This window comes from Lacerta agilis, chromosome 4, assembly GCF_009819535.1.
Source record: "Lacerta agilis isolate rLacAgi1 chromosome 4, rLacAgi1.pri, whole genome shotgun sequence".
Lineage (NCBI taxonomy): Eukaryota > Metazoa > Chordata > Lepidosauria > Squamata > Lacertidae > Lacerta > Lacerta agilis.
The window spans coordinates 11,531,469-11,557,328 of NC_046315.1; the positions used below are offsets into that span (position 1 = coordinate 11,531,469).

Sequence of the window (25,860 nt, forward strand, 5' to 3'; positions counted from 1 at the left end):
GAGGGCCAAGGTTGAGGAAGCCTGGGCTAACAGCAGCCCCAGAATGCAACTGTGGGCGAATTCCTATAGCAAAAAGGAGGCAAACCAATCTCTTCCAGTTTTGCCTCAAGAAAAAACATGCCAAGTAATACGATTCTGTGTTGGTTGGTTGGTTGGTTGGTGCTGCGCTCCAGTAAAATTTGTAATAGTCTGTTGCAATCACCGAGAAATGTTGGACTTGTTTGGTGTAATTCACTGCGTTCCCAGGCACTGAATTCATGTGACTATTTTCTGACTGAAGTTTCCACCAGCTGTTAGTATAAGCTGTGGCAGTAAGTCTATTTTAAGAAGTTTGCTAAGTGCATGTACCGCCGGCAGCGCTGTGTGGAATATGAGTTGTTCTGGAAAGGGAGTCAAGTAGAAAGCTTCTAGCACCTGATTCCCAACAAAGTCACCCTCATATCAACTTCTTTCATCAAAAATCCAGGTATCTTGTACCATGGTGGAAAGTCTTTCATTCGGGGCAACCTTAAGAATAACAGTTTTCAAAATTCGAGGTGTTATCTTCCTAGGGACACAAATATTAGAAGAACAGTGTGGCATAGTTGTTAGATTTTTGGACTAGGGCTGGAGAAGTGCTGTAGCTCAGTGGTAGAGCACATGCTTTGCAAACAGAAAGTTCAAGGTTCAATCCCCGGCATATACAGGTATTATTATTATTATTATTATTATTATTATTATTATTATTATTAATTTGTATACTACCCTATACCCATAGGTCTCAGGGTGGTTCAAAGCACTTGACAGCCACTGTCAGCCATTGTGTAGACCGTCATTAAATTAGACAACAGGGGTGATTGGGATGTCTATATATTTGAACCCTGAGCTTCTTGAAGAACCTGGAGGTAAAAATATAACAGGCTGTGTATCCCCCATGGATTTAATACATGTTCTTTCAGTTTGCATTAATTGGCCCAGTCCACACACCCTTTGGAATATGATAGTAAAACAGATCATGCCACTTTACACTGCAGGCGGGGGAAATCACACTTTTGAACGCAAGGGGGGGGGGGTTCACCTGACACCTTCATTATACACCTTTAGGCTCCAGGTGAAAACGTTTCTCTTCAACTAGGCCTTGGGCTGATTAACATCCTAGGTAAAGGTAAAGGGACCCCTGACCATTAGATCCAGTTGTGGATGACTCTGGGGTTGCAGCGCTCATCTCGCTTTATTGGCCGAGGGAGCCGGCATACAACTTCTGGGTCATGTGGCCAGCATGACTAAACCGCTTCTGGCGAACCAGAGCAGCGCACAGAAATGCCGTTTACCTTCCCACCAGAACAGTACCTATTTATCTACTTGCACTTTGACATGCTTTCGAACTGCTAGGTTGGCAGGAGCAGGGACCGAGCAACGGGAGCTCACCCCGTTGCGGGGATTTGAACCACCAACCTTCTGATCGGCAAGCCCTAGGTTCAGTGGTTTAGACAACAGCACCACCTGCATCCGATTAACATCCTATAGCCTTTTGAATGTTTTGTGGCAGGGATGGGTGGAGGGGGTGGTTTTTTTTTTTTTTTTTTGCTCTTGTTTTTCTATTGTATTTTGTGTTTCGTTCATCTATTTTTATGCTGTGAGCCGCCCTGAGATCTATGGATAAAGGGCAGCATATAGATTTAGTAGTAGTAGTAGTAGTAGTAGTAGTAATAATAATAATAATAATAAGTAGTAGTAGTAGTAGTAGTAAGAAAAAGGAGCACAGCAAGAACCCAGCTGGTGGAGAAACTTTCCACCTGATGCATTTGTTTTCTAATTGCAGGGAGTTATGGATGTATGTTCAAAAATGGCACCCTTCACTTGCAGTAAGATGTGCTACAGTCTATGCTATTGCCTTTAGGGAGCCACCTTGTAATGCAGTATGTGCAAGCAGGTCTCACGAACAAGATCAGGAGGTACCCTGTGGTCGGATTACATGGCACATTGATAATAGGAATGCTACCTAACCTTACAAGCTGTCTCTCCACCTCCATTATCCACAAGAGCTAGTAATCTGCTCTGATTCAAATGAAAGGCAAGGATCTCTAATTGCCACATTTAGCACCCTGTGTCAAATTTCAGTCCTTGCCTGAGAAGGAAGAAGAAAAAGCGCTGTCAGTGGTGTCTGGTGCTCGTTGGGACCAGTAGGGTGGAAGGCAGAGAGCTCAACAATAAGTGGAATCAGTATCAATGACTACTTCTAGTTTTGTCTCTTTCTTGCTCTCTGCTGAGCTCCAATCTGCTTTGCATCTACTCTCTGGTACTTTCTCCAGAAGGAGCTGACCAGGGTTCTGATCAACTGCAACTTGTCTATCCTCTTTCTAAGTATCATCAGTACCCCTCTGCAGTCCAAGACTCCCTCACCTATCGGATCTCTCATGCGCACCTACAGTCTATACTGGAAACCACCAATCCAGTAAGGGGTTTGTGAGAGGTAACAAAACCACCCCCTTCCTCTATATCACATCGTGCAACAGATTTTAATGGGAAGCCAACCCTGGCTGAAAAGCAGAGTTCAAAATAGACACATGCAATCAATCAATCAATAAAAATGTGCTACATAGATCCAGAGATCAGAAGCAGAGTTATCAGCACAAGCAGCATTGCAGGGACTCTCTCCTGGACACTGCACAACTTATCTGTTCCTAGAGGCAACAATTCCCCCCATCACGGTACACCCCCCCCCACAGCGCTTTTGCCATGCCCCCTCCATACAGCATCACTCAACTATCAATGCACTGACTGCTCCACTGATGTTTTGCAAGAACTGTCCCCAGTTAGTTCTCCTGACCCTTCGCATCCAGAAGAAACCAAATTGAGATCATTAAGCCACACGCCGAGGTGCAGTTTTTCCTCCCGGCGGGGCGCCCTCATTTCCTTCTCCCTGTCATGCCGACATATTCTTAAGAGCCCATGCTTAATTGGATCTTTGTAAGGTCATCATCTGAGTTAGTTCCACCATGAGCAATCATCACTACTAGGGGGCTGACAAATTGCCTTCCTCCAATTTGCAGTCATCAAGGTGGAGGTGTGGCGGCGAGCGGTGGAAAATGAGAAATAGACGTACTTAAGGAGGGGTTGGAGGGGGTTGCTGTTAAGAAAGACTGGGGGCTGCCTCTCCCCCCCCCCACTCATCACTTCAGCCAAGAAAACTGCCCAGAGTTTGTGCATAAAGTGAGAGAACCACAAAGCACGTCGAAGCTCTTAATTCCTTTCTCTCAAAAGAACCTCTTTACACATACATAATTCCGCCCCCTGTGGAAGCTATGGGAAGATATGTCCATGAAGATTAGGGATGGGTGAAGAGCCAGTGGCCATCAGATTCAGCATCCTGTTCTCCCACTAACCAACTGGATGCCTGTGGGAAGTCTGCAAGCAGGATCTGACTGCAACGAACTAGCCCCTCTTGTAGTGTGTAGCAAATGCTATTCGGAAGCCCCAGGTTTTTGCTGTGGCCACACCCAGCTGTGGTGGTAGAATATATCAAGCAGGATTAGTGGCCACTGTAGAGCCTCTATGAGAATCCCAGCTGCTGGTGAATAGAAGCTGCCTTTGGCTGTAGAGGAGAACATACCCACTGTGGCAAGTAGCCACTAAGAGCATCCATGAGTTTGCTCAATGGCGTTCAAGTTGGTGTTCATCATTGCACCCCGCCCTATGGCCTCTATTTACGATGGTTCTGGTTGCTGTGGGCTGAGGAGGAATTCTACCCTGAATGGAACCTGGGATCTTGGCATTTTGCCTTATTCATAGCATTCTGTCCTCATCTTATGCACAGTGTTCCATCATATCATAACTGGTTCTGGTGGTGCATTAGCCAAGGGCTGTAACTAGCGGGTGAGCTCCCTGCATAGCCCCACAGGCCATCCCCTTAAGAGTCCTTGGGATTAAGGGCTGGTGGGTCAGCCAATCTCAGGACCAGCACACAGCTACGTTCCCAGGTTGCAGGTGACAGGCAGGTGGAGAACTTCACACCACTGGTTGTCCTTAAGACAGAGGTCTGACTCCCTATAAGTCAGCTTCCTGCATTCCTACGATCTCAGCACATGGGCAGACCTATAAGCAAAGAAGCACTCCTTCTTTGGGTTCCCAAGCCATTTAGGAAAAACGTAATCATGCTGTTTGCCACTGTCATATGAGGAGCACTGCAGGATCAGACCAAAGGCCCATGCTCTCTCCTACCATGACTAACCAGCTGCTTATTGAACGTTCACAAGCACTCTTGGAAGTGAAACAGCACTCTTCTGTTTAAACATACTGGCTCTGATACTTATATTATAAGTCACTTTGGGATGCCTCATGGAAAGCTATGATGATGATGATGATGATGATGATGATGATGATGATTAAGCCATTGTGCCCAGTAGCCTTTGACAACCTCATTCTCCATTAGTTCAATTCTCTAGTTCCATTTTTTCCGCTGATTTTTTGTTGTTGGTCATTTTGTCATATCAAATCCTTACCTGACATAGAGGGAACGTTTCTGATTGGTTCGCAGGGAGCCCGACCCAGAACTCATGCTGTGATTCATCATCTGTTCACGCAGGTCATGGATTTTGGCCTCAAATCGAGCGTACTCTGGAAAATAATGCAAATAGATTAATCAGTTAATGAACCCTTTGCAATCACCAGCTCATCATTACATCCCCCCTCCCTTTTTCTTTTAGTGAGACTGATTAAACATGGAAGACTGTGATCATGATAAGGTCGGACCACATGCCAAGAATCTGGGCCAATTGATCAGTCTGCATATTTAAGGTCATTAAGAAGAATGTGAACAGTCCACCACTTTTAAAAACAAAATAGGTACACAAAGTTGCTAAACAGCAAGCGCCACGAACAGAAAGGCTAACTAAAACCTCCAGCAAAATACCACACTGGAATTGGCTAGGCACATGATAAAAGCTGTGTAACGGCAAGGGCTCTGAAGTTTAATGGATTAATCAATTAAGTGATGCAATAAATCAAGACCTAATCACATATTAAGCTGTAATCACTAATGAAGTTTTGACATCAATTAAATATAGGGACAGCAGCAAGCGGCGATTCCAGCATTCAATGTGGGGGAAAGAACACAAGAACATAAGAAGCTCCCTGCTGAATGAGGCCAGTGGCCCATCTAGTTCGGCATCCATGAAAGTCTGCTGTTTCTGCCCATTCACAGCTCCCATCTCCAGCCTACTGCAACCTTAATTGATTCAGTCTCTAGCTCCAAGGCTCAGGAAAGAGGCAGATAGGCTGGATGCTCTCTCTGTCTCCCCTCCTAAATATCTGCCTTGTACCCCCCCAAAACACCCCCGTCTGGGGCTAAAGGGAGCCTAAAGGAGTGTGTGGTTGCACTGTGCTTGTGAGCCTCTTGCAAGACTGGCCTACCTAGGCTGGCTGTTGTGGAAAGGTGGGAGAAATATATAGGCATGTGCTGTCAGAGAAGCTTCGGGTGGTTATGAAGCCACCACTGATTCACACTTCACTTCTATGAAGCCCCACCCAGATGTGGGGCAGCCCCATGTAGTAAGGAGCTACAGCCTTCCTCAAAGTCTTTGCTATTCCCGTTTCTGATGCCTGCTAGTGCAACCAGCGGATACAAAGATTATGTGGTCCATTGCAGGCAAAACAGTCCAAATGTGAGATGGATGGAGGACCATTGTTGCAACATCTACTTTGCATCTTCTTCAGGATCACTTCTGCAGTAAAAGAAAGCCAAGTGGACAGCCACTACATCCAATCCAAATAACTTTCTTGTGCTAGCCATTGGCCGTGACAAATCTGAATAAAAAAAGAATACAAGCAAAAGGTGTGTCGCGCCACATATAATGGTCTTTATTTAGATACCTGTGTCTCCCTTATAGTTCACTGCTATATTGTCCAGGGTCTACTTTCTGATTTTTTTGGCCATCAAAGCAAAAAATGGTGACTTTATGAGCCACTGAAGTGTTTACATCACTAAGAAGCCATAGGACCTTCTCTGCAGGGAAGAGACATCTTTCATGTACGGAGAATGGTAAGCCTCCTGAGTCCAATGTATAGTAAACATTGGGCAATGTAGTAAACTGTGCAAGATGTTTTCCCCCTGTGGTTGCTCACATATACAGAGTCTGTCTTCGTACAGTACCCTGTTATATTGTCCATCTAGGATGCCGGAGGGCATAGCTTGAAAACGCAACTCAGTAAAAGCGAATCTAAGTGAGGCTGGCTGGAGATTTGACAGCCACTACACAAAGTCTCTGCATCTTCATATTTTCTTCCTTATCACATTAGGTAACATTCCCAGATATTACACTGACTAAATGACCACAGGAAAGAACCAAAGTGGATAAATTAAGTAACTTACACACTCTACCTAATTAAATGCATAAATTACGTTGTCATTACATTATTCCAACCCATTCATTTCAATGAAAAGGCAATGCAACGCATATTGGGGAAGCTGTGATCGGAAGCCGTGATCAATTACATATCATTTGCAGACCGAAAGCAACCACGGGAAATACCGATTGAATTTGCTGCACTGATTTCCGTTCCGGAGGGATAAGCAAACACCAGCAATTTTTGTTTCTGCTTTTGTAGCAATCCTTTGACCTCTCCGCCCGCAGGTTCCCCATCACTTCCCTGCTACATGGAGTGGTGTATCCACTGGTCCCACCCTGGCCCCACCTTGACTGGTCCCACTAGCCTGGAGATGTACTAAATCAGTACAGTGGTACCTTGGTTCCCGAATGGCTTAGTTGTCAAACGCTGCAAACCTGGAAGTAAGTGTTCCAGTTTGCCAACGCTTTCCGGAAGCCAAGCGTCCAACATGGCTTCTGTTTGACTGCAGGAAGCTCCTGCAGCCAATTGGAAGCCGTGCCTTGGTTTTTGAATGGTTTGGGGAGTCGAACGGACTTCCAGAACGAATTACGTTCGAGAACCAAGGTACCACTGTACTCCGGATGCCTGAAAAGTCCTCCATCTTACTATCAGCTTATGAACGGATTGCTTACAGACATAGGCTTTGTTTGGATAAATATGACAACATTTGGAATGAGTTTATGGAGAACGTAGTGGGCTATTAATATTTACATACATATTAGAATAAACACTATATCAATTTATATAAGAGTTTCTGAGAGTTTATTACATTGCATTTTTGTATACGGTATATATTTTCCTTCTTATACATGTCTTTGTTCTTTCCCCCCTCTCTTTCCCCATTTTTCTTTGTACCACTTTATTTCTTTATAATTGAAAATCTTTCAATAAAAAATATATATATAATTTTTTTAATTAAAAAAACCCCTCCATCTGAAAGTATTCGGAGGAGAATGACAACAGATAACAATCAGATAGATAACATTTCATTCGTTGACTGCAGCTCCGCTATAGTTAAGAACTTCACTCTGACCCCTTATATGGGATTTGGTATATAAATTTCCCCTTGTCTTTTTTGCTGGCCCATGTAGGACCAGCATGGATAGCTGGCTCGGGTGAATATCTGATGTTCCCTCCCTTTATGGTCTTGATTTATGGGCTACTACTAAAATGTGGCTGCATTTTAAGCCGTATTTTAATTAACTGTTGTCATTTTTTGTTCCCCCCATTACATTTCATTGTAATTCATATTTGATGTTAGCTGCCCTGAGCCTGGCCCTGGCCGGGGAGAGCAGGGTATAAATAAAAAATTATTATTGTTATTATTCCCATCACCACCAAGGCCATCATCTTCCTCAAGCTAGCCTCTACATGCAAGGAGAAAATAGTCCTTCTGTCTTTCTCATTCTGAAAGTCTTAAGAGCTGAACTTCACTTCTACAGAAAGCTTGTAACTCATTTCCACAGGACTCTCTATGTAACATCTGAAGTGGCTCATTGTCTGTCCCCTGTCCCTTGACTGCTGGTGTTCTAGCTAGCTAGCTAGCTAGCTTTCGTTCTATATAAAGATCTTTCATTTTCAGCACAGCCTTTCTCTTTAATAAATGATGTAGAAATTCCACGCAAGTAGACGTGGGAGTTGACGTCTATATTTAGACTCCGATGGGCAGAGTGAGGAGTAAGATCAAAAGCTAAGTCTTGGATAATGCAGCATCAGATGATCGGCAGTTTCCATTCTGAGCAGAATTGAACTCCCACATGAACTTGAGCAATACACTATTTCTTTGCTCTAAGAAGTTCACGTGGATACACCCTGCGAGACTTTGCTTTTCTGTTCGAGGATGTGCAGAACCTTTCATTTGAGCTTTAAGGTCATTTCTTCCTTCTTATATCAGCATGACACCACATATTTGGAATACCTCTTTGCAACAGTGGATCTGAAATTTTCGCAACATGGATCCGAGTTGCTATTACACAGGATATTTAGTATGTATTGAGAACCACGATTGTGCAGCATGTTGTATTCACTTTGTTTTTCGAGGCTGTTTCTCCTTTCTGCATTGTGGCATTGCATGTTCAGAACATTTATCTGCAAAACCAGATCTGAACAATTGCACAAATCACCGTTTCACGTGGCATGTCCAGAACTGAGCATCAGGTTGATCCTTCAAAGGGACAGTTGTATATTTTGCTGTTTTGCAACTTTGAACCCACTGATAGGCATTTAGGTACAGAATCCCTAAACCTAGAACTGGAGTACAGCCCAGTGTGAATTTCAAAAAGATGGCTGTGCTTTAGTGTACATACTGTTTCAGAATGTGAAAATTAGGCAAGTTCACCGTTAAATGCAAACTGTCTGTCCTCCATCCCTCATATCAATTGCCTGAGCTGAGAAGGTGCTCAAAGGTATTCTGTTCTTTCATTCTTAGCCTTGCAGAGCAACTCTTCTGCACTAGGCTCCAGTTGGCGGACTTCAGGACTCTAATTAAAAACCCCCAAGATGATCCTGCAAGTCTGAAGTCTGCCCACTCCTGCTGCAAATAATGAAGTCGATTTCTTTTCAGCGTGGGAAGGAAGTTAGCCACTGAAGCAGCTGAAGGATCTTGTGACAGGATCACCCACTTAAAGCTATATTGCTTTCTCAATTTATCCCAAACCAAGATATTAAAAGCACAGGATATCTGATGGAGGTGCAGGGAGGGAACTGAGATGCATAACACAGTGATGACAAAGCGCATTTTAGTTATTGAATCAAACTGTTATTTCTCTTTCCCCTCTTTCCCTCCTCCTCTTCTCTCTTCCTGGGTCCATTTAAGTCAGGGCTCGGAAACCTGTTGTTGAAGTCCAATGGCACCTGAAGGGCCACACAGTCTCCCCACTTGTAATACATATGGCTCAGATGTCTTCCAAAGCAACTACTCTATTCTGAACTTAAAAATGGAAAGCATAATGCTGGTGGTCAACAAAAGAGGTATAAAGACTGTCTCAAGGCAATTTTTAAAAAATAAATGTAGTATAAACACCGACAACTGAGAAACACTGGCCTGCTAGCGCTCCAGTTGGAGAACAGCCTTTACCAAAGGTGTCATGGACTTTGAAGACACTCGAACTCAGGACGCAAGGGAGAAATGTGCTAGGAGGAAGGCACGCTTGGCAAACCCACACCGTGATCAACTCCCGCCCGGAGACCGATGTCCCCACCGTGGAAGGACGTGTGGATCCAGAATTGGCCTCCACAGTCACTTATGGACTCACTGTTAAAACCGTGTTTATGGAAGACAATCTTACTCGGCTACGAGTGATTACCAAAGAAGAAAGAAAGAAAGAAAGAAAGAAAGAAAGAAAGAAGAATATATGGTTCATGAAGAAGGGCTGGAGCTCAGTGGGACAGCATCTGCTATGCATGAACAAGGTCCCAGGTTCAACCCCTGACAGCTCCAGATCTGAATACAGTATGCTAAATTAGATATATAGCTGCCAATTTAGAAAGGATTACTATAATTAAACAGAAAAACCACAGGTCTTACCATACTGGAGACCAGGGGACCAGGTGGCTCAATGCACTGTCTAGGTGCTGCTAATTGTACAACATCAAGACCTTTCTTGCTCTCTCTTCAGATGGTCCTTTGTCTTTAAACCAGACTTGGACCAGGTGACCTTTCAAGCAGAGGATGCTTTCAAACAAAGGACTGCCCTTTTTGAAACAGGACACACAGCCACCCCAGCTGAATGTGCCACTTTGAAATTTATCAAATATTAGAGAACATTTGCTGCAGCGCTGTTCTAAATGCAGCACGTCTCCGCTTAATTCGAGTGTCTCTTAAATCGGAGTAAATATAGATAACTGTTTTCAAAGTGGGAAATTACACGGCATATGTAACCAGCTGGTGAGCCTGTGACATATGCTCTCCAAGTGGCAACAGGAGAATTGTATCTAGTTGTGTCGCTGAGCTCACCTCTAATATAAAAGTTCTTCTCCTGAACTCCACCCCCAAAAATTCTTCTTTGGCTCAGAAGGCAAGGTGAGTTCTTGCCTGGTATGGCGAAGAAGCTTCCAGAGCTGAGCCAGATAAATCGTGGGGCTTCATGGCTTCTCATTAGGAGCGACTGGCGTCCGATGGGAAAGCCCCAAAGGCTGAAAGCGGGGAAGCCAAGAGTAGGTGGAACCAGAGTCAATGACAGCTGGAGGCAACAAGTTCTAGCTTTATCTGCATTCTCAGGTCCTCCTTGCAGGCTTCGCAGGGGCACCTGAGTAGCCACTTTGAGGAAAGAACGCTGGATTAGATGGGCCTTTGGCTTGATCCAGCAGAAATCTGACTATATCCTCAAGTTCTTGCGCTCAGGGGGTGATGGTGTTGCCTCCCTTGACAGAAGCAATGATGAGCCAGCTGATTCCAGGTAGGACCCAAAAAGCTAAGGCCAACAAAATCTGGATGCATTGCACCCGTTTCCAGGTTGTGTCACCAGGCTACTTCACAGGGGGGACCCAAACCCCTGCTTTTTGAACAGCAAGTAGTTTGTTTCCATACAACCTGGTCATTATAAGAGCCTTGTGGCATCGTGTGTGTGTGTGTGTGTGTGTGTGTATATATATATATATATATATATATATATATATATATATATATACACACCCACACCCACACACACACACACATACACCCACCCACACACCCACACACCTAAGTCTGTTGTTTTCCCTTTCCTTCGTCCTCAATTTTTCCTTCTCACGCTGTGTCTCTGGTGATCCTGAGGGCAGAGACTGTGTTTTTCTTATAGATTTGTAAGCCTTTCCAGGAGCTTTTGAGGCGAAAGGGTAGAATATATATGCCTTGAATGGTGAATAAATTTAGAACTCTGGGAAACAATTCTTAAGGCTCACTATAGCTCAGAGAACACAGCTCTGAGTATCTGCTTTTAAAAAAATGAAAATATGCTCTAGTTTGGCCAAACTGCGAGAGGCAGTGAAGGATAGGCGTGCCTGGCGTGCTCTGGTCCATGGGGTCACGAAGAGTCGGACACGACTGAATGACTGAACAACAACAACAATGCTCTAGAAGTATTTCAATGACTAAAAGAGGATGGCACTGCTAAAGCCATCATTGATTGCACCACTTCAGACTACAAATTTGTGTTTCTTGGTCATTTTTTTTTAAAATGTTATTTCTTGTAAAAACACTCTCCATTTAGTAAGCCAGGACATCCCAGAGAAAATTTTAATGATAAAAGCTTTTTAAAGAGGCGCTGCTAATTAGGCTCAGAGTTAGCATCAAATCAGTCATTTCACTACTACTGCCACAGACACAAACTATCCCCCCCCTCAAACTAATCAACAAATGTTTAAGGCATTTCCCCAATTTCTAAGATGGTTACTAGTTCAGGGAGGGTTCAGATGAAATACCATGCTTCTATAAGAAAGAGGCCGGATTTGAAGGAATATAGATGGAAAATGAGACCTGCACAAACAGAATCAGGTTACAGAGCACTCAACAAATTTGGACAAGCCGAAGTTTCAGATCACCAAGGTCAAGGTCAAAGCTGATTCAGAGCTCTGGTCACCTATGAATTCGCAATGATGTCAACAGATACCACAACAGGGATATTCAAAGTCATTGTGAGCAGCTATTTTTTTTTATTGCTCTCTTAAAATTTTGATGTTTTGATTCTTTTCAAAGCGTTTGATTGGAATTCTTACCTTTGTGTGCACTTCTCTGGGCACAGTCATCTAGTTTTACTCAGAGTAAACCCACAGAAAATAATTAACTTGACTGAGGGGATAGCAATCTTAGACGCAAGAAGCTGGCTTCAGTAAGCCAGTGTAGCTTAAGGAAGCATAAAGTTACGCCAGATTCAAACTCTGCTCAGCAGCAAGGTTACCGCTGGCTGAGATGTTGTGAGGGGCGGAGGAAGGGGGGTGCAGTGGGGACGGGTTGCCCCATGTGTCACCACTGGGGTGTGTGTGACAAAATGCACTCACTGTGGGGCCTGGAGTGCGCCTGAGCCAGAGCCGTCTTAAGGGGATCTGCCGCCCTGGCGCGGCTATCCCTCCGGCGCCCCCGCCATGCCGCCTCTCCGCCGCCTCCCTCCCGCGCTTGCCGCCCCTTGGGAGGGGGGTGGGTGAGCGGGGGATGAGGGGCGTGGCGCTGGAGCGGCGCGGGGCTCTGCGCGCCCTTCCAGCGCTTCCGGGACGGGAGGCGAGGGCGGCCGGCTCGCGCTCCCGCGCGCATCCGGATGGCGCGGCGCAGCCGGGCGGCGCGGCTGGGCAGCTTGTGCTCCATCGGGTGGGCGGCCGGCTGCGCGCGGAGCGCGAGCTGCCCGGCTGCGCGCGGGAGCGCGAGCCGGCCGCCCTCGCCTCCCGTCCCGGAAGCGCTGGAAGGGCGCGCAGAGCTGTGCTCCTGTGCTCTGCTGGGCAGCCAGAGGGCGTGGCGTGGCCGGCCAGCTCCCTTGCCGGGAGTTAGAGGGCGCTGCCGGCAAGCGCTGCCAGCGGGGCTGGAGGACGGAGGCGCCCTCCAGGCCATTGCGCCCTGGCGCGCCGCGCCACCAGCCCCAATGGATGAGACGGCTCTGGCCTGAGCCATGCGTCTCTCCTGGGAGTGACATGGTGGCTTGGGCACCTGCAGGCTCCGCATTACCCCAAATAGTCCCTCCGCTGCCTCCTCCTCAGCTGTAGGGTGGCTGAGTGGGAGGAGGCAGGCAGACTCTTGGGAGGCCCCACAGAGTGTCCTGCCCCAGCTCGCCTTGCCCCGCAGGTGGCCAGCCCCACCCCTGGGTGCAGGGCACCCAGGCTGCCCCAGGAGCCCGATTAGCTTGCTCCGCCGCTGGATGTTGTAAGCCTGGCAGAAGGAAAACAAGCTTTTAAGACAGTGTTTGAGCTTGTTGTGGTTCAGTCGTTCAGTCGTGTCCAACTCTTCGTGACCCCATGGACCAGAGCACGCCAGGCACGCATATCCTTCACTGCCTCCCGCAGTTTGGCCAAACTCATGTTAGTAGCTTCGAGAACACTGTCCAACCATCTCATCCTCTGTCGCCCCCTTCTCCTTGTGCCCTCAATCTTTCCCAACATCAGGGTCTTTTCCAGGGAGTCTTCTCTTCTCATGAGGTGGCCAAAGTACTGGAGCCTCAACTTCAGGATCTGTCCTTCTAGTGAGCACTCAGGGCCGATTTCCTTGAGAATGGATAGGTTTGATCTTCTTGCAGTCCATGGGACTCTCAAGAGTCTCCTCCAGCACCATAATTCAAAAGCATCAATTCTTCTTTATGGTCCAGCTCTCACTTCCATACATTACTACTGGGAAAACCATAGCTTTAACTATACGGTGTTTGAGCTACACCAACTTTTTTGCTGGCTTAACTCAGGCTGGGATGCCAGGTCATGTGACTGACCTGAACAGGCTTAGAATCCAACCCAAGGTTCAAGGGATATTTGCATTGCTCCTGCTAATTAGCCAGCTAGGCATCTACTGCATCAGACCTGTGCTCCGACTTGGACAGTTGGAATAACAGCGTGACAGCTTTCAGCTCACTTAACCCCCGTCCCAATCTGATGCAGTGTGAGAAAGCAACAGCAGCTCCTCCTGCATGGGAGCTCCATCTTCTCTTGTTGGAGAAGGAAGGTAGCTCCTTGGCAGAGCAGAAGGCCCCAGGTTCAATCCCCAGCAGCTCAAGGTAGGGCTTGGAAGAGTCTGGACTGGACCTTGCTGTTAACCAATTCCTGCCTCCATCTGTCGTTATAACACTGTTTTACGTCTCCCCTCTTCCCTTGTGATGCCGCTCTCCTGTTTGCTTTCTGCATATTTTGCCTTCCGCTTTGAGATGCTAAGCTTTTCAGAGACGCTTTGAAATAGCTTTAACGTGGAAAGGAATGTGTAAGAGAAACCAAGTGTCAGCTGTAACCGATTTTTAAGTGTGCCTCTTTCACCTCCAGGGTACTATCGTGAATGGCTGAGGTAACAGCTGTGCGGGAGGGGGGGGGGAGGATTCTCTGCCAGTGTCCAGTTGTGTTTGAAGGCCTGTCAGGATTCTGCATATTTTCTGCCCCCTGTCAATGTGTCTTTGCACTAGAGGCTGACTCTGATCTTCTCTGTCACTGCGATTTCTGTGTGGTCTCAACTCCATGGAAGCTTCCCCTCCAGGGGAGCTTAGAATCTTAAGTCTTAGCTGGCCTCCAGCGCTGCCCTATGAACGATGCCAAGATCTTCTGTTTGCCAAGGCTCTGAGAAAGCTTGCCCGAGAGAGACCTGTTTTAATTAATATTTTAATTTCCTCGAGAAGATTGAGCAGGTTGAGGGTTGAGCTGTACAAACCCGCAGTGGCCTTCCATTTCTCTGCACTTTTAATGTGCAGAGGTTGTTTCTTCTCCTGCCTCTCCTGAATGGAAATCTGTTGGGTGGTAAGCACCAGCGGTCAGCTGATGGGGGAGACCAGTCTGCTATCATGCTGATAACAGCAACCTGATTTGTAGAAATCAGCAGGCAACCCTTTTCAAAGCATGGGGATAAATGATAACTGGCAATGTTTAAGCACTGATATATTGCAAACCCAGAGCATAGCTACAGTGACTGCCTGAAATGTGGACAACTCCATTTTGCATTGTACCTACCTTAAAAATAAATAAATAAGTCTAATTCCAGAGTTGCTGTTTTTCAAAATCCAGCCCCTTCCCTTTTGATCCTTAAAATAACAACAACAACAACAACAACATTACAATTACAATTACAATTACTGGTGCTATTTTTCTAGAAATAGCCAGAGCTGGAGCTCACCACAAACTTCTCCCTTGCTCTGTTAGAATGGCAATGGCGCCCACCTGAGAGGTGAGCTCTGGCTGGAAAAAAATCCCTGATTATTACTGTTATTATGCATGTGGGACAGCTCTTGGGAAGAAGAAGAAAAGAATAAATAAATCCTGTTTATTTAACTGGTGTGCAGTCCACAACACCAGCAACATCTGATGTTGAAGACTGGAGGAAGTTTAGGGTAGCACCTCATCCATATGCAAGATGAGAGGAGGACCATGGATGGGGTGGAAGCTCGCTGGTTGGAGTAGAGGTCAGGAGAATCACTGTTGCTTCCTGGGAGTGAGAGGGATGAGGTCAGTGTGGTGCAAACACGGCAACAGAACCAATCCAGTGCTCCTGCCAATGCATTAGCATTGCACTGGTCTCTCCACAACCTTGTCCCTCCTGCTCTCCATCCCAGCAAGGAGCAGCGACCCATCTGCTGGGAAGCCAGCAAGATGTCTCCACCCCAACTGATAACCTGCTTCTGATTCCTTCATGTAGAACAGGGCTGAGGAACCTCTGGCCCATGGATCTAACTAGACAAAGGTCCGTATAGTTAAAGCTATGGTTTCCCCAGTAAGTAAGTATGGAAGTGAGAGCTGGACCATAAAAAAGGCTGATCGCCGAAGAACTGATGCTTTTGAATTACAGTGCTGGAGGAGACTCTTGAGACTGCAAGAAGATCAAACCTATCAATTCTTAAGGAAATCAGCCCTGAGTGCTCACTGGAAGGACAGATCCTGAAGCTGAGGCTCCAATACTTTGGTCACCTCATGAGAAGTGAAAACTTCCTGGAAAAGACCCTGATGTTGGGAAAGATGGAGGCCACAAGGAGAAGGGGACGACAGAGGATGAGATGGTTGGACAGTGTTCTCGAAGTGACTGGCATGAGTTTGGCCAAACTGCAAGAGGCAGTGGAAGACAGGAGTGCCTGGCGTGCTCTGATGGGAAAGATTGAGGGCACAAGGAGATGACAGAGGACAAGATGGTTGGACAGTGTTCTCAAAGCTACTAACATGAGTTTGACAGGAGTGCCTGGCGTGCTCTGGTCCATGGGGTCACGAAGAGTCGGACACAACTAAATGACTAAACAACATCAAAAGTCCCTTCAAATTGCAGAAGGTGCCATTTTTAGCAAACCACGCCTCCCTGCCACTCAGGTGCTGTCATCTCCTGTTACCTGTCAATCACCCTGGCTGATAGGATTGATTTCTGCCTCAATTTCTGCATTCATTTGCCACTTTGTGGCCATGGCATTTGCTTAGTACAGCTTCATCAGAGGATAGAAGTGACCTCATTTTCACTTTAAGTAATGATGGTACTTACTGGTAGAAACACACACTTTTATTACTTATAAAGGGAACCCCCATATTAGCTGATAACATATTGTTTCTCTAGAGCTTTTTGTTTTCCTAGGCTGTGATTTTACAGTTTACATTATTTATTTCTTGGTTTCTTTCTTTCTTTGATTTTTGTTTTCTCTACACTCCCAGATGCTTAAAACTAAGAAAATATTTTGAAGTAAAGAAGAAGGGAACTGTGACATAATCATGTTGTGAACTGGTATACAAATCTTAATAATTATTATAATAAACGTAGCAAGCGGCATGCAAAGATTTAAGCAAACCAGCACAGTGGCCCACAGTACAGTGAACTTCAGTGACTAGCACAGAATCAGTGCTATTATTGTCAACAACCTTTAAAAAATAAGATCCTAATCTGCAATACAAAGAAACAATTGCTTTTCTTTTAGAAGCAGCTCGAGACAACTTGTTGCCCCAAACTGGAACTCTTTTGAACATTTGCAAAATGTCAGAATGGAAACAAAAAGTTTGGACCAGAGCACTTTCAGAAAAGCTGACCAAGGAAATTAAAGTTTTAGCTGGAAAGTGAGAAAAGGACGATTTTATAGAGACATACTCACATACTCAACAGAATAAAAAATGCAGTGTTTCCCCATAGGATTCTGTGATTTGGGGAAAGTTTGTTTTGCAGGGTTACGTTCTCATGTCCTGTATGCAGAATCAGTGCTGTTCTGTGTATAGGGACCCCTGACCATTAGGTCCAGTCGTGTCCGACTCTGGGGTTGCAGCGCTCATCTCGCTTTACTGGCCGAGGGAGCCGGCGTACAACTTTCAGGTCATGTGGCCAGCATGACAAAGCCGCTTCTGGCGAACCAGAGCAACGCACGGAAATGCCATTTACCTTCCAGCCAGAGCGGTCCCTATTTTTCTACTTGCACTTTGATGTGCTTTTGAACTGCTAGGTGGGCAGGAGCTGGGACTGAGCAACCGGAGCTCACCACATTGCGGGGATTCGAACCGCCGACCTTCTGATCGGCAAGCCCTAGGCTCTGTGGTTTAACCCACAGCGCCACCCGTTCTGCGTATAGTCTCACCTAAAATAGGCTAGCTCTAGTCATGAAAATAAAGGTGAAAAGCACCAAACACACCCTTTAAAAATATGTCTGGAACTAACTTCCAGAGAGAGCTGCTTCCACAGCTCTGTAGTAGGATCAAGCGCTTAGTTGGTACAAATCTGCAGCGAGGAAAAGCGCCAAAGGAACAGATGGGAGGGGATGAAAAACCGGCGACTTGCTAATTATCCTTACACCTTAGTCATGCTGCTGAATCAACAGCCGAATCTGGGAAGACTCTACTACAAAGCTTGGGCAGGGCTGAAATCACCGCACGGACTTTGAAGTAAGTACAACATATTCAATAGCTGTCAGCAGTGTGTCAAGCCGCCATAAAATATGCAAATCCAAGCTCTTATACCTCCCAGTTCTCGTTACACACTAAGTAATGAGAGCAGCAACCACTTAATTAAAAATAAATTTGTGGGGAAGCTTTGTGGAAATAAGCAGCAGTCCTCTTGGCTCTTCTACATGGAGTCTTGAGCAGCCGAGGGGGTAGTCTGAAAGCCACTTGGTGGGGGGGGGGAAAGAGAGTGCAAACTGCAGCAGGAATCGAGGGACCTGAATTCCCATCATAGCACTGGGTTGGATTCTCTGCCCAGCCCAGCACCTCAGTGAGAATGGTCATCACCCTTTCTCTCATCTCATTGACTGATCTGATGAAAAGGGGCGGAGGCAATGTTTGATTTGTGTGTCTGTCTGCATGCGCATATGTCTACCTGCAGGCTTGTTGGCATGTTGCTCTGAACGCAGGTTCAAATCGCCTCCACGCATGTACATGTGTTTGTGAGACTGTGTAGCAAAAACGGCACTTTCCATGTACGAAAGAGAGGCACCAGAAAGCTTGGGGGGAAGATTTTGATTTCCAGCAAATCGGGTCCTCTGTTAAAAGAGGGCACGTGTTGCGGTGCCACCGGCAACCCGACCCAGTGTTGTGGGGGCAATTGGAATTCAAGGCCACAACCCCTGATAGGTCGGTCCCGAGTTGCTGGGGTGATATCTGGCCAACTGGGCGTCGTAAAATGCAGCAACGCGGGACCTATTTAAGCCCATGCGAGGCTGCTGAGCTTCCTCTTTGGGGCCTAACGCATCGGAACACCCACCCACCACTCCCTATATTTAGGGCTTACGTTGACCTTGCTATGCCGCCGTGTGTCGTCTGCCGTTGGGACAGGGTCACGGTAGGAATTTTCCCCACTTGGCTGATTGGCTGCTGCCATTTGGGTTTTGCCTGCCGCATAGCAACTAGTCACAACTTGTAAGTTGCGGATAGGCTCTGGTTCACGTGATATGGAAATGCAGGATATTCCGGTACAGGAATCCAGGGACTCAATGGTTTGTCGGTCCCCAAAAGGGGTCCGGCCAGTGGCCGAGTCCCGGGGACATCAGAACGGCTGTTTGGTGAACCCTCCAGCAGCTGTCTCTGGTGTTCATCTTTGTCTGTCCCACGAACGTGGCTCTGGGACAGGGCTGCCTGCAAGGGTGCAGGGAGATAGTCGAACCAGAACCTACGCAATCCCTCACTTGGTTGTAATCAATAAAGTTGTGGCCCAAATTCTGCCAAAAACCAAACCAAATATCTGAGTCATGTGTGAATTTATTTTGGGGAGGGTTAAAGGTCTAAACACGCAACTGGTATTCAGAGACAAACTGCCTCCAGCAGTGGTGGTAGAACGTAACCATCCTGGCCAGTAGTCACTGATAGCTCTGTTCTCCATGAATTTGCCTAATCCTTTTTTAAAAGCCATCGAGGTTGCTGCCTGTCTCACCACCTCCCATAGGAGAGGACTCCATAATTCAACGACGCGCTGTGTGAAGTGTTCATATCCTGCTTCCAGCCTTCCTATAGGCATATGGCTGCCACTTTGAAAAATAGGATGCTTGACTAGATAGACCTCTGGCCTCATCTAGCAGCAAGCTTCTTCCTATGCTTATGTTCTTAGGTAAGAACTGCGTGGAGAACTGCTGCCATAACCCCAAAAGGTTCAAGCTCCAAGAGACAAAAGTCAATGAGTTGAGTCAGCTCATTGTTTAATTAACCCAAGTGGTACAACATGCTATGTCAAATACTGGAGGTTAAAGGAACGGAGGGTATGTATTTAGAATTTATAGGACGAATAGGCAAACGTACGGCTAGGGATGCAACAATGTGCTTCAATATGTTCCAAATTCCACCTGCAATTTCATCTGGTATTTTCCCCACAATCTATTACACTACAATTTATTTATTTTGCAGTCTTTCTTCTGTTTTCCTGTCCGCTGATGCGGAAATATATGTGTATGTTTTTTATGTATCTCACAGCACACAACAGACACCCGCAACTCATCTATCAACAGATATACAAATAAGTTGTGTGTTCCTTTTCAAAGTTAATGAATTTCAGAGGGGTGGGGCCCTGCTTCTCTTGCTTGCAGCAAAAGCAACAGAGAGCCTTGCGGCAACTTAAAAATAAAGCTAATTCCTATTGTAGAACACCCTCTTGATATTATGTCCTTGTGTCCTGGTTTGTATAAATTACTCCTGCAACTAACTCAACTACATATAAATATCCTCCTCTCTCTTTTTAAAATCCCAACGTTCTATTTTTTAATGCCTGTTTTATTCAGAATATAGCCATCTGTGTGTGTCTGTTGAAACATTACACTCAAACTAATTTGAATGTGAAAGGAACAATAATGAACAATGCATCCCACTGGTTTTAAAATTTCACAATAGGAAGCAGATTAAGCCTGCAGTCCTAACCCCATTTACCTGGGGGAAAAGTTTTTTGTTGTTGTTATTAATAAAAATTGGGCGTTTATAACCCTTGTCAGTCTCACAAAGATCGACCAGTAGACCCTGATCTATCTTCTGCCCTCTCCCGATCTAGAGGTATCCATAGTGAGAATATTGATAAATGCAGATTGAGAAACTTTCCTTTTAGTGTCTGAGGAGCTACAGCAAATTTTGCCTTTCAGTGTGTGACAAAAATCTCCCAATTTGGGCAAAAAGGAAACCAGTTCTTACCGAATCATCAGAACTGACTCGTCCACAATGAACATCTGTATTCATTTTCCTACATTCAGCATAAATAGTACAATCCAACAGCCTGCCTTAGTTCCTTGAGCTCCATGAGCATGCAGCCATTCTCTAACTGGAATATTCTAATGGGAGGGACAAGCCTTCACACAGATGATGTTGCATCCCTGCCCCTGACCCCAGCAGCAAGAGTGTGAAGGTGCCTTTGCTTCTGCCCTTGAAGCCGAGGAAAAGCATTGCTCCATCTAGCTCAGTATTGTTGATCCTGGCTGGCAGCAGCTGTCCAGGATTTCAGACAGGGTTCTCTCCCAGCCTTACCTGGAGATGCCGGGGATTGAACCTGGGACCTTCTGGATGCAAAGCAGATGTTCTGCCACTGAGCTATGGCTTCTCCACAAACACCTGCAATCGATTCTATGGCCCATGCATATGAACACAAGAAGCTGCCTTCTGCAGGGCCGGACCATTGGTCCAGCTAGCTCAGTAATGCTGACACTAGCTGGAAGCTGCTCTCCATGAGATGAGTAAAGGTTCGCTCCTAGGCTTTCCTGGAGGTGCTGGGAGCCAAACCTGGGATCTTCTACATGCAAAGCAACTGCTCTGCCACTCACCCATGACATGTCAGCCTGCAATGTAACGGCAGTATAGTCATACCTTGGTTTTCGAGCAGCTTAGTTATCAAATATTTTGGCTCCTGAACCTGGAAGTGACTGTTCTGTTTTGTGAACTATTTTTGGAAGCCAAACGTCCGATGGGGCTTCCGATTGGCTGCAGGACCTTCCTGCAGCCAATCAGAAGCTGCACTTTGGTTTCCGAACATTTTGTAAGTCGAACGGACTTCCAGAACGGATTCTGTTTTGATTCCAAGGTATGACTATGCCTGCTTTGTTGCTGAAATATATGGTGTGTGTGTGTGTGTGTGTGTGTGTGTGTGTGAATAATAATAATAATAATAATAATAATAATAAATCCAGTTTCTTCCTCTCTCTCCCCCTCTCCCTGCACACACACAAGCACACACATGCACACACAGATGGAGAGAATTTGCCTAATAACAGAGAGTGAACCAGGGGGTATGGAGGAGAGAGCCCTGAAACAGCCAGATGGTCAAAAAACCTGGCCCAAAAGTTCCGAAATCTGGCTTGCCTTCAACGAGCTCAGCTTGCAGCACACGGGCTGTTTCCCCTCTGCCTTTGCTTGCTTCGGCTTCAGGGCTCTCCTTTATTTATTTCATTATTCTTATCCGTGCACTTAAAATATTTATGAACGGCACTTTCCTATAAAATATCACAGACCAAAACACATGCTATTGCAATGAAATGTCAAAAGGACTGGTTGGCAAGGAATCTCGGGTTTGAAAGGGCTGCATGAATAATATAGTTTTCAGAACAAAGAGGGATCACTCCTGCCCAAACAGCAGTGGACTGTGGGCTCTCAAATTCCAGCGGCGCCCCCTGCAGTTGCGCTACCCTTAAACTGCCTCTGCTGCCAATGTTCTATTGGAAAGGAGTTCCACAGGGCAGGGCTAGCCACACTAAAGGTTTGGCCCCCATTAAAGGCCTGCTGAGCCTGTGAGGGCATGCAGAATACCCACAGAATACCACTTCAAAAGACCTCAGCAGTTGACATGGAACAAATCACAGCCTTCCTTCCAAAACTACGACGCTACACTTCGGACAAGCACTGTGTGCAAAAAATGCACCTCTTAATGCAAAATGTCCATAAGAATGCCGATATTAGCAAAAATAAATAAGTACAAAAATGTGCTATATTGAGGTAAATTGCTTTGCAACAAATGTGTACATTAGGTATAACTGTATACAATTGCATGTACAATCATACCTTGGAAGTCAAATGGAATCTGTTCCAGAAGTCTGTTCGACTTCCAAAATGTTCAGAAACCAAAGTGCGGCTTCTGATTGGCTGCAGGAATCTCCTGCAGCCAATCAGAAGCTGCGGAAGCCCCTTCGGATGTCCGGCTTCCAAAAATATTTCGAAAACTGGAACACTCACTTCTGGGTTTCGATTGTTTGGGAGCCAAACCTTTTGGGAACTAAGCTGTTTGAAAACCAAGGTACGATTGCACTAGGAGAAATTTTCACAACAGTGCTGATAAATTTTCACGAGGAAGTTTGGATTTATTTATTTTTTGAAAAAATGATTTAGACAATATCAGTAAGTGAGAAAAACTGGATATATTCACCCATCCATTTCATTGAAATTTGCAACCTAATTCAGTGGTCTGCCCTATGAAAAGAGATTCGACTGAGCTGTCCCGGCCTTCTGAACTTTCCTCCCATAGCTGCACTTTTGCTGAGCTGCTGGTAAAGCAATATGGGTTTTTAATATCATCCTGACGGGGATGTGGAATGATGCTTCTACACCTAAGGGATCCGTCAGCATTTTCAGAGGTTCATAATGGACATCAAACCTCCCTTACTGGGGAGGGTGGAGAAGGTCACCCTTTATTTATAATCGCAGGCACCAGACACACAGAGGTGCCGAACGACTCTTACATCTGGCACACCCAAATCTCAGCGGAGCCCACTGAAAATATCGCCCGGTCCAAGGTGACTGAATTTCAGCACAAGGGGCAACAGAATTAATATGGATTTGGGACAGATCTTGTAACCCATGGCCTGCTAGCATTTTCTGTTCTTTCGGGAACAGGAAGTGAAATCTTCTTTTCCAAAAGGGAAGGTAACTACATTGAGCAAGTCAGGATCATTTCATCAAGGATAAGACATGGATGTTTGGGGGGTACCAAAGGACTGCTCTCCCCACACACTTAAAAGAGGGGACCTGATCCATGATGGTAGCCCTCTGACTTAGCTGTACCATGTCAGGGCACAAACAGGGGTGGGGGGAAAGCTCAAATAAGATCAAATGCTTCTCTGGCTGCCTCCCCGGGCCCAATTCCTTGTACGTTGAACAGCGTTACACCAGCAATCAGATTACTCGTCTAGACTTCACTCTGAAACAAATGATTCTAAGACACAAGTCTACAGAATCTCAGTTTTTGAAGCCCATAAGTTCCTTACAAAAAAGGAACGCCCGTTCCGTGGTGAGCCCCTTCTCTTTGGTACCAAACAGTGTCCAAGAAAGCTTGCCAATTGTCTTTTAAGAAAAACAAATACGTGTGTGTGTGTGTGTGTGTGTGTACCTATTACTTACAAGATGTAGACCACAGGCAACAAACATTCATATGTGAATCTGCCCCAAGTGAAAGTAAGGGCATAAGAACAGTCCTGCTGGATTATATCAAAGGCCATCCAGTTCAGCAACTTCTTCCATAGAGGGGCCAAACGGATACCTATGGCATAAGCTCCAAAGCAGAACAGGAATGCACTACCTCTCTCCTGCTGTTGAGGGAGCTGGGCATGTTTAGCCTGGAAAAGAGGAGGCTGAGAGGAGATATGATAACCATCGTCAAATATCTCAAGGGCTGTCACATGGAAGATGGAGCAGGCTTGTTTTCTTCTGCAATGAAGGTTAGGACTCGAATCAATAAGTTACAAGGAAGGAGATGCCGACACAACATCAGGAAGAACTTTTTGACACTAAGAGCTGGAACAGAATCCATTGGGAGGTTGTGGACTCTCCACTGGAGGTTTTTAAGTAGAGGTTAAAAAGCAGAGACATCACCTTGCTGACAAAGGTCCGTACAGTTAAAGCTATGGTTTTCCCAATAGTGATGTATGGAAGTGAAAGCTGGACCATAAAGAAGGCTGATCGCCGAAGAATTGATGCTTTTGAATTATGGTGCTGGAGGACACTCTTGAGAGTCCCATGGACTGCAAGAAGATCAAACCTATCCATTCTGAAGGAAATCAGCCCTGAGTGCTCACTGGAAGGACAGATCCTGAAGCTGAGGCTCCAATACTTTGGCCACCTCATGAGAAGAGAAGACTCCCTGGAAAAGAATGAGGGCACAAGGAGATGACAGAGGACGTGTTCTCGAAGCTACTAACATGAGTTTGACCAAACTGCGGGAGGCAATGGAAGACAGGAGTGCCTGGCGTGCTCTGGTCCATGGGGTCATGAAGAGTCGGACATGACTAAACGACTAAACAACAACAACAAAGTACAGGTTGGATGGCCACCTGTCATGGGTGATTTGGCTGAGCTTCCAGCATTGCAGGGGGCTGGACGAGATGACCCTTGGGGCCCCTTCCAACTCTACAATTCTATGATTCTGCAAGTAACTGGATGTGTTATTGAATGATGGCATGCATGCACAAGTCAGCTCTCAACCCAACAACTGAATTGGAGATCTCAATTAGAGTGAAGCTCAGTGGGGCAGCACAGAAGCTCATGGGCTAAATCCTTGGTATCTCCTGTTAAAAAGCACCTGGAAAGGGTTCAATCCCTGGCATCTCCAGGAAGGGCTGGGAAAGACTCCTGCCTGAGACCCTGGAGAGTTGCTGCCATTCAGAGTGGGCAATACTAGGCTATTTGAACCAACAGTTTGACTTTGCACAGGACAGATTCATATGTCGACTCTTGTCTCCTGTATCTAAATGCAAAGGCTATTTAATCTGCTGGATGACACTGGTTTTCATTATAGCTAAACAAATGAACAAACAAACACTTTAAACTGCCAGCCTATCCATTAAAGTGAGAGCATCGGCATTAATCTGCAAACCAGCCATCTCTTGTTAAAAGCAATTCACTCTGAGAAACCATATATTTTCTCCTACTTGTGCAGCTGCCTCCAGATTCTCAAAGCCACAGCTAATTGGAAGGCCTTGCACCGCAATGTTGTTGGTTGGTCTGCACCCTTTTAACAAGTCTCACCTCCATGCCACCCAGCTCAGCAATTTGCGTTAAATGGAGAAATAAATAACTATGGAAAGCAAAGCACAATGCGGCTGATTATGGTTTGGCAAGCCCAACTTGCATTTTCATGGACGGGTCGTGCAGATGATTCTTGATGGTTCTGAGTCTGCCACCATGGACAGGACCACCCTTCTCTCCATTAGTATTTCATCTTGTGGCCTCATCCCTGTGTGTGTGTGTGTGTGTGTGTGTGTGTGTAGGGGTGGCTCCTGGCACAACCGGCACTGACTCCTCTGTCACCTAGTTCTTCCTTCTTGTAGTACCATCAGGAATGCAGGCGGATCACTCACACTCAGCAATGCTCCTCCAAACAGCTGGTCTGCAGCCGAACTACTTTGCAAGGGGCCTAGGGGGAGTCATGAGCCCCTTTCAAAGGGCTGCCTTGCAAAGAGCTTTGCAAAAGCACTTTTTTGTGGGCATGGTGCAAAGCACTCTGCAAGA

The 25,860-nt window shown here is 46.0% G+C and overlaps 1 protein-coding gene across 25 annotated transcripts in view; it reads right to left on the bottom strand.

Annotated features, from left to right (window-relative positions):
- DLG2 (discs large MAGUK scaffold protein 2) overlaps positions 1-25,860 on the bottom strand; it is an 834,734-nt gene that overhangs the window by 68,000 nt on the left and 740,874 nt on the right. For all 25 annotated transcript variants that reach the window (XM_033146043.1, XM_033146049.1, XM_033146050.1 and 22 more), the window contains one exon: positions 4,482-4,596. In XM_033146043.1, coding sequence (XP_033001934.1) covers positions 4,482-4,596 — 115 coding nt within the window. The remainder of the gene's footprint in view (positions 1-4,481; positions 4,597-25,860) is intronic.